At 36.0% G+C, this 12,785-nt stretch overlaps 2 protein-coding genes across 2 annotated transcripts; both read left to right on the plus strand.

Moving 5' to 3' along the window:
* Positions 1 to 4,959: 4,959 nt before the first annotated feature.
* On the plus strand, positions 4,960 to 5,838 carry LOC147515736 (uncharacterized). Its single transcript, XM_086593035.1, has one exon. It carries the CDS (start codon positions 4,960 to 4,962, stop codon positions 5,836 to 5,838), a length of 879 nt encoding a protein of 292 aa, XP_086449161.1.
* Positions 5,839 to 11,579: 5,741 nt separating this feature from the next.
* LOC147515737 (uncharacterized) lies at positions 11,580 to 12,773 on the plus strand. The gene has a single exon (XM_086593036.1). It carries the CDS (start codon positions 11,580 to 11,582, stop codon positions 12,771 to 12,773), a length of 1,194 nt encoding a protein of 397 aa, XP_086449162.1.
* Positions 12,774 to 12,785: the final 12 nt, after the last annotated feature.

Genomic DNA, 12,785 nt, shown 5'->3' on the forward strand with positions numbered 1-12,785 from the left:
TGAAAAAGGCACCTAACTAACGGTCTTTTGCTAGGTTATGGTGTGGACACTCTATAAGCAGATCGGTGAAACGATTCCAAGCCTCCAAAATGATTCATGAGGATTTTGTCGAAAAGAAATGAATCTTGGAAAGCATCTCATCCGTCTTTAGGGGGGGTAAAATGTTCCATAAACAAATGAACAAGTTTAGCCCACGAGTCCACGTAATTAGCGCTTGGGCAGCTTAACCAAGACGCCTTTATCGCCTAAGGTGAAAGGGAATACCCTTTAATTTAATTTGTTCCGCACCAACCGTAGGGATGGTGGAATGTTGTTAAGACTTGTTCAATCCTACGATGTAGCCGATAAGGTTTTTCATGGTCTAAACCATGAAAAACGGGTAACAAATTAAAATATTTGGAGGGATTCTCAAATCCTCACTGGTCCGCTAAAACGATGCAAGATTGGGGCTATCGCCAAGGCTTTGTAGAAGTCCGGTAGAGGAGTCTCTTTTCTTCCCCATTATATCGGTGGTGGTGTGTGTAAAATAGTAGCTAGAGGTGTAGTGTGTGGTATACTAGATAGATTTGTTTGTTGGTGTTGTTGTGTATTTACGTTAGGTGTTTTGTTCTACCGACCTTAATCTCATGCAAGACTAAGTCGAGAGCTTAACTAAACATGCAACACTCCAAACAATTCGATATACTAGTATAAAACCTCTAACAGAGATCGCGAGGTTTGGAAGGAAGGAATACCTGATTGGTCCTTGCTTCGCTTTATAAATAGCGTCTTGTTTACGCTTTGTTCGTGTATATAGCAGGTTAGAACACTGAAAAATATGAAAGATCAAAGTTCAAATCAAACCGTCGAAAATCCAAAAAATTAACATAGAGGCCAAGATAGAAGCCTTCGCTCGAGGTATTTTCAATTTACATGTTTTTTAGGGCGGTCGCTCACATGGGGCGGGTCGCTCGTCCAAGAACATAGGCTGGTCGCTTCGAGAGGAGGGCCACCGATGTAAATTTTGCTCGGAATTTTTCAACTCTAAAATGGACAGCCACAGTATGATTCAAACAAGGGTGGGTGGGTGAAATGGGACTTTAAAAACAGTACTAACACTATGAAAAGAATACGAAAGTGAAACTAAGACGGCAGCGGCGCCATTTGATAAACGTGAAATGTTTAGTCTACCTACGAAATGAACGATGAATTCACAACGTAAGTAAACTAAAACTGGACTTTACGAATCTATTATCAATCTTATACTCTCGATGCGAATTGTACTAAGTGGAGTAGGAAGTTCGTTCCACTCCTAGTTCCCTAGCATGGATTGTCTTCTAAGTCTAAGAAATCAGCCTTAAGTCAATGAGAGCTTTACTTAAAGGGGGCAACTAAACTATGGTGCAACTACCCACAAGATGCAACTAGTCGACATCGGAGACAACTATGGAATACTACGTTGATTCGATGTTAAGGAGTTAGAGGGGATTGATTCCACCTTAACTCAACTTAATCCACTAGCGGCAATGAAGTCGTCAGAATCCGAATTGAACTCGCTACGCAACAATCGGTTCTTCCTAATCCCTAATTACACATGGCATTTCTACCAATTAATAACTAGCATGTGAACAATTAAACCCATTCTCATGGTGAACTAATTATTTCTCGTGGAATAGAAATTACGGCGACTCTTTCGACGATAAACGGAATCAAGCTTTCATCAAGGCTTCTCAACCCCCTCTAATGGAGGTTTAGCCTTGAATCATTCCGCAAATCATTTCCATTTAAATTAAAACTACACATAATAATAAGCATTAAAATTTACTAATTTAAACAATAATGAAATCTAAATTAATGACTAAAATGAAATAAGAACAAGAATTGAAATTAGATCTAGAAATGGAAATGACAAAATCGAAATTGATAAAAAATACTACTTTATTGATCTAATCAAATGAAGAACAAGATCCAAAGGTTTAATCTAATAAAGGATTTGAAACTAATTAAATAAAATAATTAAATCTAGATCGAGAAGCTATTTTAATGGCTACTTTCTATTCTAAGCTATCTACCTAACCTAACTGCCCTTAACAATGAGTTAAGTTTTTATTCTTATACATTCAGATCCAAAAATCGTGCATGGGCTTGGAGCCATGTTTTGGGCCAGAGAATCAGGCCCAAAACCCAATTCTTTCAGTCCAAAAAGGCCTCTTCAGCTGCAGTTAGCTTCCACAGACTTTTCGTCCACTTCTGCTCCTCTGATTAGGTCAAGGCTTGGACCATTGCAAAGCTCTTTCCGAGCCGGTCGTTTTGACATAAGGTAGGCCTCAATCCGAGGTCTGAGTCCAAAGATATGGCATTCGAAGTTCTCACGACTTTTTTGCTCCTTTATCTCGCTAAAGTGGCACATTTCTGCACATAATGGACTTTGAAGCCTGAAATGCATAAAAACACGTAATCAGTATTAACTCTTACTTATTATTCACATAATTGGTCTAACAGTATGATTATTAAGGGGTTAAAACTACAGTTTTGGGCTCTTATCATGATGTGTAGTTATAATTCAATGGGGAATGATGGGTTGATGACCCAAGGCTAAAACCTCCATTAGAGGGGTTGATGAAGTTTTGATGAAAACTTAGTGGTATAGTGTAGAAACGTTGTAGAATCTATTCCACTCTAGAAGGTCGTGATTCGCCATGAGAATGGGTGGACGATCTCACATGCTAGTTAGTATGTGGTAGAAATGCCATGAACACTAGGGATTAGAACTCGAAATTCTTGTCGTAAGAACGTAAGAATCGAGATACAAGAATCTATACTAGGTTATTAAGTTGGATTCGAGGTGGATTCAATTCCCCTCTAATCCTTTATCTAGATTAAAAAACAATCATATTTCCATAGCATTCGTAGTTTAAATTCAACATAATCAATTTCATATTGTATCGTAATAATAACACCCTTCGTAAAGCTCTCATTAGACTTAAGACCGATTAGTTATCTACGAAAGCATTCCATGCTAGAGAACTAGGAGTGGAACGAATTTGTTACTTCACTCTATTTCGATAGAATTGAGAATAGAAAACTTGATAAATATAGGCTCGTAAAAGGTTTTAGTTTACTTACGTTTTGAGTTCATCGTTCATTTCGTAGGTAAATTATCAATTTTATGTTTTATTAGATCCTAAGGCTGATAAGTTGAAAAAGAGTGTTCCTATACATCTCAAGATGCAAGCATATAATAGGAAAGGTAAGCAGATTTCTTCTGCTGAACTTTCCTCTGAAGCTGGTTTTGGGTATTCTGATAAGGTCTTAGTGGAGAAGATAATGGTAACAGATGAAGGTGATTTGTCGTCTTTGGTTAACGGGCTTATTCCCAATATGGATGTTATATTCTCTGAGGCATCTACTAATGATAACGTGCCATCTGGCAATTTGGTTATTCCTGATCTGACAAAAGATAGTCCTGTGAGAGATCCTCAATGGGAGTGCATCCAAGCTGAGCTGTTAACAAGTGGCACCTCTCTTGTTTCTGGACCAAACCTGGAAAGTGTCTGCTCAGACCCTTCTCCTGGGGATGCAGATCCAGTTTTGGTTCATATGGATCTTGGGCTCCACCCGGATCCCTTGGTTAATGGGCTTTATGAGGACTCAGTTTTTCTTATTTTGTCTGATATGGATGTTGGGCCCCCACCAAAAGTCTGTTACTGGGCCATCTATGTCCAGCATGGAAGTTAACTTTTCTAAACCTTCTTTGGACTCTTTACCTATTTCTATGGACTTTGTGTTTTCCGGCTTGGCTAGGCCCGCTCTAAGCCCAAAGCTTTTTTCTTCTCTTCGGCCCAATCTAAGCCCAAAAGCTAGAAAAAGCCTAGTTTCTCTAGCCAAGCCTCGTATCAGTAAGCATGCAAAACTCCATAATCTTGATCCCTTGGTTTCTGATTCCATATTCCGACCACCCTCAAAAGGAAAGTTGTCAGAAAATCTAGTTGATATTCTCAAAAGCTTTGGTAGCTCTAGGAAGCATGGGGTTTCCAAAAAAAATTCGGGAGTTGGTAGCTTTGTTTTATCTCAAGAATATGAAACGAAAAGTTGCATCTTTGAGACTTCACAAGCATGCATTGACATCTCTGAAGAAGTACATCATTATTCTCACAAAAGAATTGTGGTCTCTACATAAATTTTCACCTCTAAGTTTATAAATTCTAAGAGATAAAAAATGAGTGATAGTTCAGGACCCTCTTAGGGGAAGAGTCCTCTAAAGTTTGTTTCTACTACGGATCATGTTCCCACCTCACCTGACCTCTCCAAAGAGGAGAAAGGTAATGATAAGAAAGAAGCATGTGGGAGTGAGGAAAGGAAGATTTTTGTAAGCTTCAAAAATAAGAGGAAAGTTAATGGTTCTGTTGAGGAAGAGGATACAGTAAAGGGAAAGAGGTTGAAAAAAGATATCATGTCAAGTTCTGATGGTGATGGTTCTATGGGAGTCACTCCTTCCCCTTCTCCTTCTGAGTCAATCAAGAGTGACTCCATTAGTAAGGATTCAAGTAACCCAAGTGTCTTTTCTTATGGTCTAGGAGACTCTGATTCTAGGAGTTCAAAAAGTTTGGTTTCAGCAGATTCTAGTTCTAAAGATTCGGAAAGCTCTGAGTCTCATGACTCTGTCTCGAAGGGTTCTGGGTCTTGTAGTTCTGGTTCTCGGGGTTCTAGTGATAATGCTTATAGGGCTGATGGTTCACAAGGTTCTAGTTCTTTTGACTCTTGCTTTAATACTTCAGATAAGAATGCTGTTTTTTCTGGTTCTGGAGGTTCTTCTGGTTCAAATGGTCTCTCTCTCTCTAATGATGAGTATGATGGTTTTAATAATTCATCTAGTTATTCTGGTCCTGGCACTCCTAGCTCTTAGGGACTTAATGTGGCTGCTTCTAACAATTCAGAAGGGTTCGTGGTGACTAACCCATTTCAATGACCTCTAGAGCCATGACGACAACTGCATGGAATTGTCATGGAATTGGTTCAACTTCGACAATGGTAGCATTTAATAACCTCATTTTGGTTTCAGACCCTCATATAATATGTTTATCTGAAACCAAAGCAACAGGAAAAAAAATGGAGTTAGTTAGTAAGCAAATCAAGTACACTGGCAAATGTATAGTACCTGCAATTGGCATTAGTGGTGGTATGATTGTTTTCTGGAAGGATAATATTCAGCTGGATATTTTGGGAGCTACATCACCTAATCATATTACAGGTAAACTTTCCAATTACCATGCTTATTCTTATTGGTTCTTTTCTTTTATATACGGTAAGCCTCTTTCTTATAAGAGGAAAATAGTCTGGGATGAATTGTGTGACCTTGCTATGCTTATCCCTGGGCCTTGGATTCTCTTTGGTGATGTCAATTCCATTTCATCACCCTTGGAAAAAGTAGGAGGTAATGGTAATCAATATCGAAGTATGAATTCTTTTAATGATTTTATTAATGATCTAGGTCTCATTGATTTAGGTTTTAAAGGTTCCAAGTTCACTTGGTCAAATAAAAAATTCTTTGGTAATCATATTTTAGAGAGGTTGGATAGAGCTCTTGCCACCCCAGATTGGCTCGAGCTGTTTCCCCTTTCCCTCATTCAAAATATCACTATTCTTTCCTCTGATCATCTTTCTCTTTCTATTAATCTTAATCATTCCTTACAAAAAAAGAAAAAAGCTTTTAAATTTTTTGAGATGTGGACTAAGGAACCCTCATGCAAGGATACTATTGAGTTAGCTTGGAATGATATCTCTGGAGGAGATTGCTTTGGTTCTCTTACATTGTCTGTTTTTAATAGGATGAAAAATACCAAAGAAAAATCTTCATAAATGGAATGTGGAGGTTTTGGGGATGTGGAACTAAAGATCAAGAAGGTTAGAAGGGATTTAGATAACATCTTATCGATGATTTGGAGACTGGGAGAATTACAACAAGTTTCTTTCCCTTCAAAGTGATTTGGAGGATCTTTTGGATAAGGAAGCTAGTTTTTGGAAACAAAAAGCCACTTCAAATTGGGTGAAGGATGCTTTGGAAGGAATACTAGATACTTTCATCTTTCTACTATTTACGAAAGAAGAACGAATAGCATTGAAAAACTCAGGGATGATAATAATGGGATTTTGGGACTCGAGGGTTGAGGATGTAGGGCTTAATATAAACTCCTATTTCAAGAATATTTTCTCTTCTTATGAGCCTCCTATCAATAATGACATCCTGAATCTCTTTGAATCATGTATTACACCCAATGAGAATATTCTTCTTACAAAAATCCCCACTGATGATGAAATTTGGGTCACCATTAAAAGTATGGGGGCCCTTAAAGCCCCTAGTCCTGATGGATTTTAGGATATATTTTACCAAAAATATTGGGATATTGTTCATTCTGAGATCTCTAAAGCTGTCAAAGCCTTCTTCACCTTTTCCAGGCTTGCCCTTTGCCTAAATGAAACTTTTATCACTCTCATTCCTAAAGTAGCTAATCCTGAACACATCACTAAATTCAGGCCTATTAGTCTTTGTAATTTCTCCTATAAAATCATTTCTAAGATCATGTCCACCAGGCTTAAACCCCTCCTTCATAAATTCATCTTTCCTCTTCAAGGTGTTTTTGTCAAAGGAAGGTCTATTGAGGATAATATTAGACTGGCAAGTGAGATTTTGTTTAATATGAGAAAGATGAAAAAAACGTAAACAATGATGGATGGCTATCAAGTTAGATATGACCAAAGCATTTGATAGAATAGAATGGAGCTTTGTTGATCAAATTCTGGGAAAACTTGGATACTCTACCAAATGGAGGAAAATGATTCAATAATGCCTTAGCACAGTTTCTTATAATGTGCTTCTCAATGGCTCTCCTCTAGAAAAAGTTTATCCGGAAAGAGGAGTAAGACAGGGGGACCCTTTGTCCCCTTACTTGTTCATCATTATGGCAGAAGCCTTGTCAAGACTCATTGCTCAAGCTGAAGGTTCCAATCTGATTTTTGGGATTAAAATAAGAAGGAAGGCCCCTGGTATCAGCCATCTTTTCTATGCAGATGACTCAATTATCTTTTGTATGGCAAATACTCAGCAATCAGACTATATGATGACTCTCCTTAACACTTACTGTGAAGCTTCTGGTCAAGCAGTAAATTTTGATAAATCCAGGGGCCTATTTCAAATGGGAATGTGGCTATAAGTACTCAAAAGAGCATTATGAAAAAAATGGAAGATGAGAAAGTTTGATGATAAAGAGATCTACTTAGGGGTTCCAATTCTATTAAGCAAGAAAAAAAAGTGAAGATTTTGAGTACTTGATACAGAAGGTTCAAAGAAAGATTTCTGGTTGGAAAGCTAAAGTTTTATCTCTCTCTGGTATAACTACTTTCATCAAGTATGTAGCCCAAGCTATGCCTATATATGCAATGAGTACCTATCTTCTCCTATATAAGATTACTGATAAGCTGGATCAGTTGAAGAAGAATTTCGTGGAATAGCTCGCTAAATCTCAATTCTATCACACCATCACTGGGATTTTCTCGTAGAAGTAAGTCAAATGGTGGTCTGGGCTTTAGGAAATCAAGGGAAATGAATCAAGTTCTTATTAGTAAACACTGCTGGAGAATGCTGAAGGATGAGATTTCTAAATGGGCTCTTCTTTTTAAGAAAACTTATCCAAATTGGCAAAAGATGATTGAGATGGATGTCTTACCTAGGGATACTTCTTATTTCTTTAGAGGCATCATTAGAACTATGAAGGAAATCAAATGAGGCTTTTTATGAAATATTGGAGCTGGCTCTTCCATCTCTATCTTTAATGATCTTTGGCTTCTTTTTATGGGAAAGCCTCTTATCCTAAAAGATCTGCTAGATCCTGGGCCTGATCTTCTTAACCTTAAGGTCAACTCCCTTTTTCCCCCTGCACTTCCCACTTGGAATCAAAATAGATTGGGAGATTTGTTTCCCTTTCAGATTATTCAATCCATTAATAGAGTTCATATCAGACCTTCAAACTGTCCTGACCATATCATCTGACCTTATGCTAAGAATGGGAACATTTCTGTCAGTTTAGCTTACATCTTCCTTTCCAAGCAAGATAATCTCTCCTTCTCCTTCTCTTTCAATCCCCTGATTGTTAAAAAACTGTGGAAGCTAAAGATAGATGTTGCTACACAGCTGTTTATCTGGAAACTTTACTCTGGGGGTCTCCCTACTGGTGATGTTCTTCACAAATGTAAATTTAAAGGGGATATCACTTACTCTTTCTGCCAGAAATGTATTAAGACAACATTACACGCTCTTTTTTCCTGTTATTGGGTGAAGCTGATGTGGAATGTCTCTAATGCTATGCTGGATATTAGCTCTCATGATGATTGGAAAGTGAAGGACTGGCTTAATCTTTTTATCAGTTGGTGTTTTGATAAGGATGAAGACATAAGCAGAAGGGGTTATTTCTGTATTCATTTCCTTTATGAACTTTGGTTGACAAGAAACAAGGCACGAATAGAGCAGAAGCCTATTAATACCAAACTCATTCTGAACTTATCTGAGTTGAAAAGAGATAGGAATCACTTTGTTTTTTTTTATCTTGTCCTCCTTCTGAGCATATAGCCCTTGCATCATAGCCTTTATGTTTTAACTTTAATACCTGGTCTTCTCCTTCTGTTCCATAGGTTAAAGTTAACTTTGATGCTGCTTTTGACAGATCTCATTATAGTGGTGTAGTAGGTGCTATTGCCGAGATTCAAAAGGGTGATACTTGGAGCTACTTTTAGGAGATTTTTGCAAATGATCCTTAACAAGCAGAGGCAATTAAAGCTTGAGGTAGTCGTTCTTTTGGCTTTAAGGCTTGACTTAACACGTGATCTTTGAAGGAGATTGTCAGACTTTGATCTCTGTTTCTAAAGCTTGTAATAGTTCTCTTTTAGGATGGAACTCTTTTTCTGTCTTTTAGTATGTTTACTCTTTAGTTTAGTTACAGGAGTTGAGAGTCATAGTTTTCAGTTGGGTTTGTCTTGCTGGGAATGGCTTAGCCTATGGGCTTGCGCCTAATTCCTGGTGGTCACCCACCATGTAATCTTGAACACGTAAACTCTTTCTTGCGTCTTTTAATGTAATAGGGGATGGTTTTATCGTTAAAAAAAAAGGGTATCCAATTGCAGCGTTTTTCAAGAATTTCGTGGCAAATTGTTTTCCGCGCGTATTTGCTAAAACCCGCATAAATGTTTCATGGCGGCTTAATTTGATTTTCCAGAAAATATCACGGTCTCTTCCTCTCTCCGCTTCCTCCTCGTAGCTGCGAACTTTCCCCACCTCTCTCTTTTTTTTAAAATATTTATTTTTCTACCAATTACATTATTGAAACATTGTTTGGTAGTAGCAATGTCTCTATAGTTTTCTACCAATTTCCTCCATAGTTTTACATCCGACGCCTCTCTTTCTCTGATTTATAATTGTATTTTGGCTTTGGCGGGGAAACTTGAACTACCCAACTGGAAAAAGTGCTAAACCGAAGCAACCCAACTCGAAAAAGGTGCTAACTACGCGTTTGTTTGTTTTCGTTTCGATGAATTTTATACTTGTAGAGAACAACATTTAAAATTTCTTCTCTGTTCTTCATTATTTTGGGGACGTTGTATTTACCAAATCTTGGAGGAGAAGGAGGTGGTTTTGGGAGATTGTTGTTATTGGTGGTTGGGGTTTAGAATTTGGAGTGGTTTTGAGATTTTTGAAAAGAAGGTTTGGAGCCATTGAGGGTTGCTGATGCATAGTACAAAATATCCCGATATATCGCGATATTTGGGGATATCTATCCAAATTTCAAAAAAAGATATATAAATATCACGATATGTTCAGAGATATATACGACTGCAAATATCGACGATATTTAAACGATATTAGCGATATTTGAGATATTTAGAGATATTTAGAGATATTTGGCGATATTTTGTGTATATAACAATTTTATTTAATATTTACCATTATATTTCAAATAAATATAAATAATGTATCATGATATATCAAAAAATATCCACAATATCTACGATATTTGTCGATATTTTAGATATATCCACGATATTTGCATGTGAAACAATGTCAAATATCCTCAAAGAGGGGGATATATCCACGGTACATATCCATAAATTGAATATCGATAAATACTCATATCCTGATATTTTGTACTATGTGCTGATGTATCTAGTTTAAGTTTGGTATGACTGTTATAACAAATGGATAGCATGATCTCCTTCTTCGTTGGAGACAAAAATTCATTTTAGTTTATCTAGAATGTGTAAGTTGGCCTGATATATAACTTGCAAGGAGATGTGGAGATCCTATACAATTTTTTTCTTTGTAAAAGTAAGATTGTAGCCATGCTTGTATAAGTTGTATTGATAGGTTAGGGATTTGGTTCGTTTATTAAAAACATGTCTAGGTGATTGCAAGATCTCTAGATTCTAAAACAAGTATATATGGTTATAATATGAAATGATTATTATTATTATTTTGTCTTCCCATGACCTTTCTATTCAATATGGAAAAGAAGAAGGAACCTTTTTATGTCAGGAATATATGTGTGTGTATGCCTTGGACTCAGTATCTAGCATTGATAATTGAACTGTAGATAATGCTAGTGCAAACTGTATATATAAGTTTTTATTTGTTTTATAGGTCTCATGTCTTTCATCTTATTATTATTGTTGAAAGTTTTATTTTTCATGATTGAGTTTTTACGTGTTATTTACTTACTTCCTTATTCAATCAAGGAGCCAATTAAAAATAGGTTATCATTCAAAGGTATAGTAGTTTTCTTAGTGTTTGATGTGTAAGCATGCATACAGGGCCGGCCCTGAGCAGGTGCAATGTGGGCGACCGCATAGGGCCCCCAATATACAAGGCCCCAAAAATTAGTATTTGTAGAAAAGGCCTATTTGGCAAATCACAAGCCCAAACCAATCAAAAGCCCAAAAAATTGGAAATTTCACAAATCACAATAAACAACGGAAATATCCCCTCATATTCTCTTTCCTCATTAATTATTTTCCTAAAAATAGGAAATAAGATATATAATAAATGATCAGTATCGAAAAAAAGAAAAACATATTTCTTCTCAACGACTAGATACCTTATTAATTATTTGCCTAAATTAGTCAATTACTCAAATACAAAAGAAAGAGTAAAAAAAAAAAAAAAAAAAAACCCTCATTCACCATTTCACCTTCTGATCATCTAGTATCCTCTCATTTTCAAAAATTCTTTCTTTATAATTGTGGATTTGTATTAGTTTTCACTTTGATTATTCACCTAATTTTTTATTATTCTTCAAGTAAGTTAGAGATTAAAATCAATTTTCCCTTTCTTAAATATTATTTTAATAACTCAATTTAATTCCAAAGTAATCTAGTCTAATTTGGTGTTGTATATATATTTTAATTGCAGGCATTACAAATTGTCATGTGAATTGTGAAGTGTGTAGTGACTTCATCAAGGCAGACGCATACCACTATCTTTCGTCTTCATTTAAGCATTAAACATATCAGGTTCTATTGTTCTAACTCAATTTCTTGTTAATTTCATTTTTTTTTAAATGCTTCCTAGAAAGTGTCAATCTGGACATGAAAAACGTAAAAAGAGACAAAGACTTTTAGAACTAACTCAATCTCAAAAAGGAGCCCTTGATAAATTTATTCTTAAAGAACCACAAGGTTTAGGAACAAATTCAGATGAAAATGAAAATGTTGATGATCTAGATAACAATGGAAACGAAAATGTTAGTGATCCTGACCCTATTGAAAGTGATAACAATGAGGATGCTGGTGTTATGGGCCATACTAAAAATGAACAAGTCAGTAATTTTGGCAACGAACAACCAAGTCAATCCATTCCCTTAGACATTTATGACCCAAGAACTTGGGACAATCTTGACACATTGTCTAGAGATTTATTAGTAAAAAGGGGTCCTATAAGGGACCTATTAGTCGGAAAAGGACCTAAAGATAGTTGTTATAGACGTTTCTCTTCAACATTTTATACTCGACATTTACCGAATGGATTTACAGAGGATAGAAAATGGTTAGTATATTGCAAGGCAATGGATAAAGTGTTTTGTTTTTGTTGCAAGTTCTTTAAAAAAGGTTTTCAAAAAGGTTTGTTGGTAAATGAAGGGTATAATGATTGGGGGCATCTTAGTACTAGGCTTCATCAACATGAAACAAGTACAGACCACATCATTAACATGATCACTTGGAATGACTTATGTAAGAGATTGGAAAAAGAAGAAACTATTGATAAATATGTTCAACACCAAATTAACAAAGAGAAAGAACATTGGAAGGCAGTATTACGTAGAATAATATCTGGTGTGAAATATCTTGGTAAATATAACTTGGCATTACGAGGAACAAATGAAAAATTATATGAAAAAAACAATGGAAATTTTTTAGGCATAATTGAAATGATTGCAGAATGGGATCTAATAATGCAAGAACATGTTCGACGCATAGATAATAATGAAATTCATTATCATTATCTTGGTCATAAAATACAAAATGAATTGATAAGTATGTTAGCTTTTGAAATTAAAATTGCAATTATTCAAAAAGTTAAAGAAGCAAAATATTTTTCTGTGATACTTGATTGCACTCCAAATTTTAGTCACCAAGAACAAATGACTTTGATATTGAGATGTGTGGATGTTTCGACTTGTCCAGTAAGAGTAGATGAGTACTTTGTAGAATTTATGGTAGTGAATGATATATCTGGGCAGGGACTTTTTCTATAATTGCAAAATGTG

This window comes from Coptis chinensis, chromosome 2 (genome assembly GCF_015680905.1).
Source record: "Coptis chinensis isolate HL-2020 chromosome 2, ASM1568090v1, whole genome shotgun sequence".
In the NCBI taxonomy this organism is placed as follows: Eukaryota; Viridiplantae; Streptophyta; class Magnoliopsida; order Ranunculales; family Ranunculaceae; genus Coptis; species Coptis chinensis.

Coding starts and splice junctions, on each gene's coding strand:
- LOC147515736 (XM_086593035.1), top strand. CDS start 4,960: ATGACGACAACTGCATGGAATTGTCATGGAATTGGTTCAACTTCGACA.
- LOC147515737 (XM_086593036.1), top strand. CDS start 11,580: ATGCTTCCTAGAAAGTGTCAATCTGGACATGAAAAACGTAAAAAGAGA.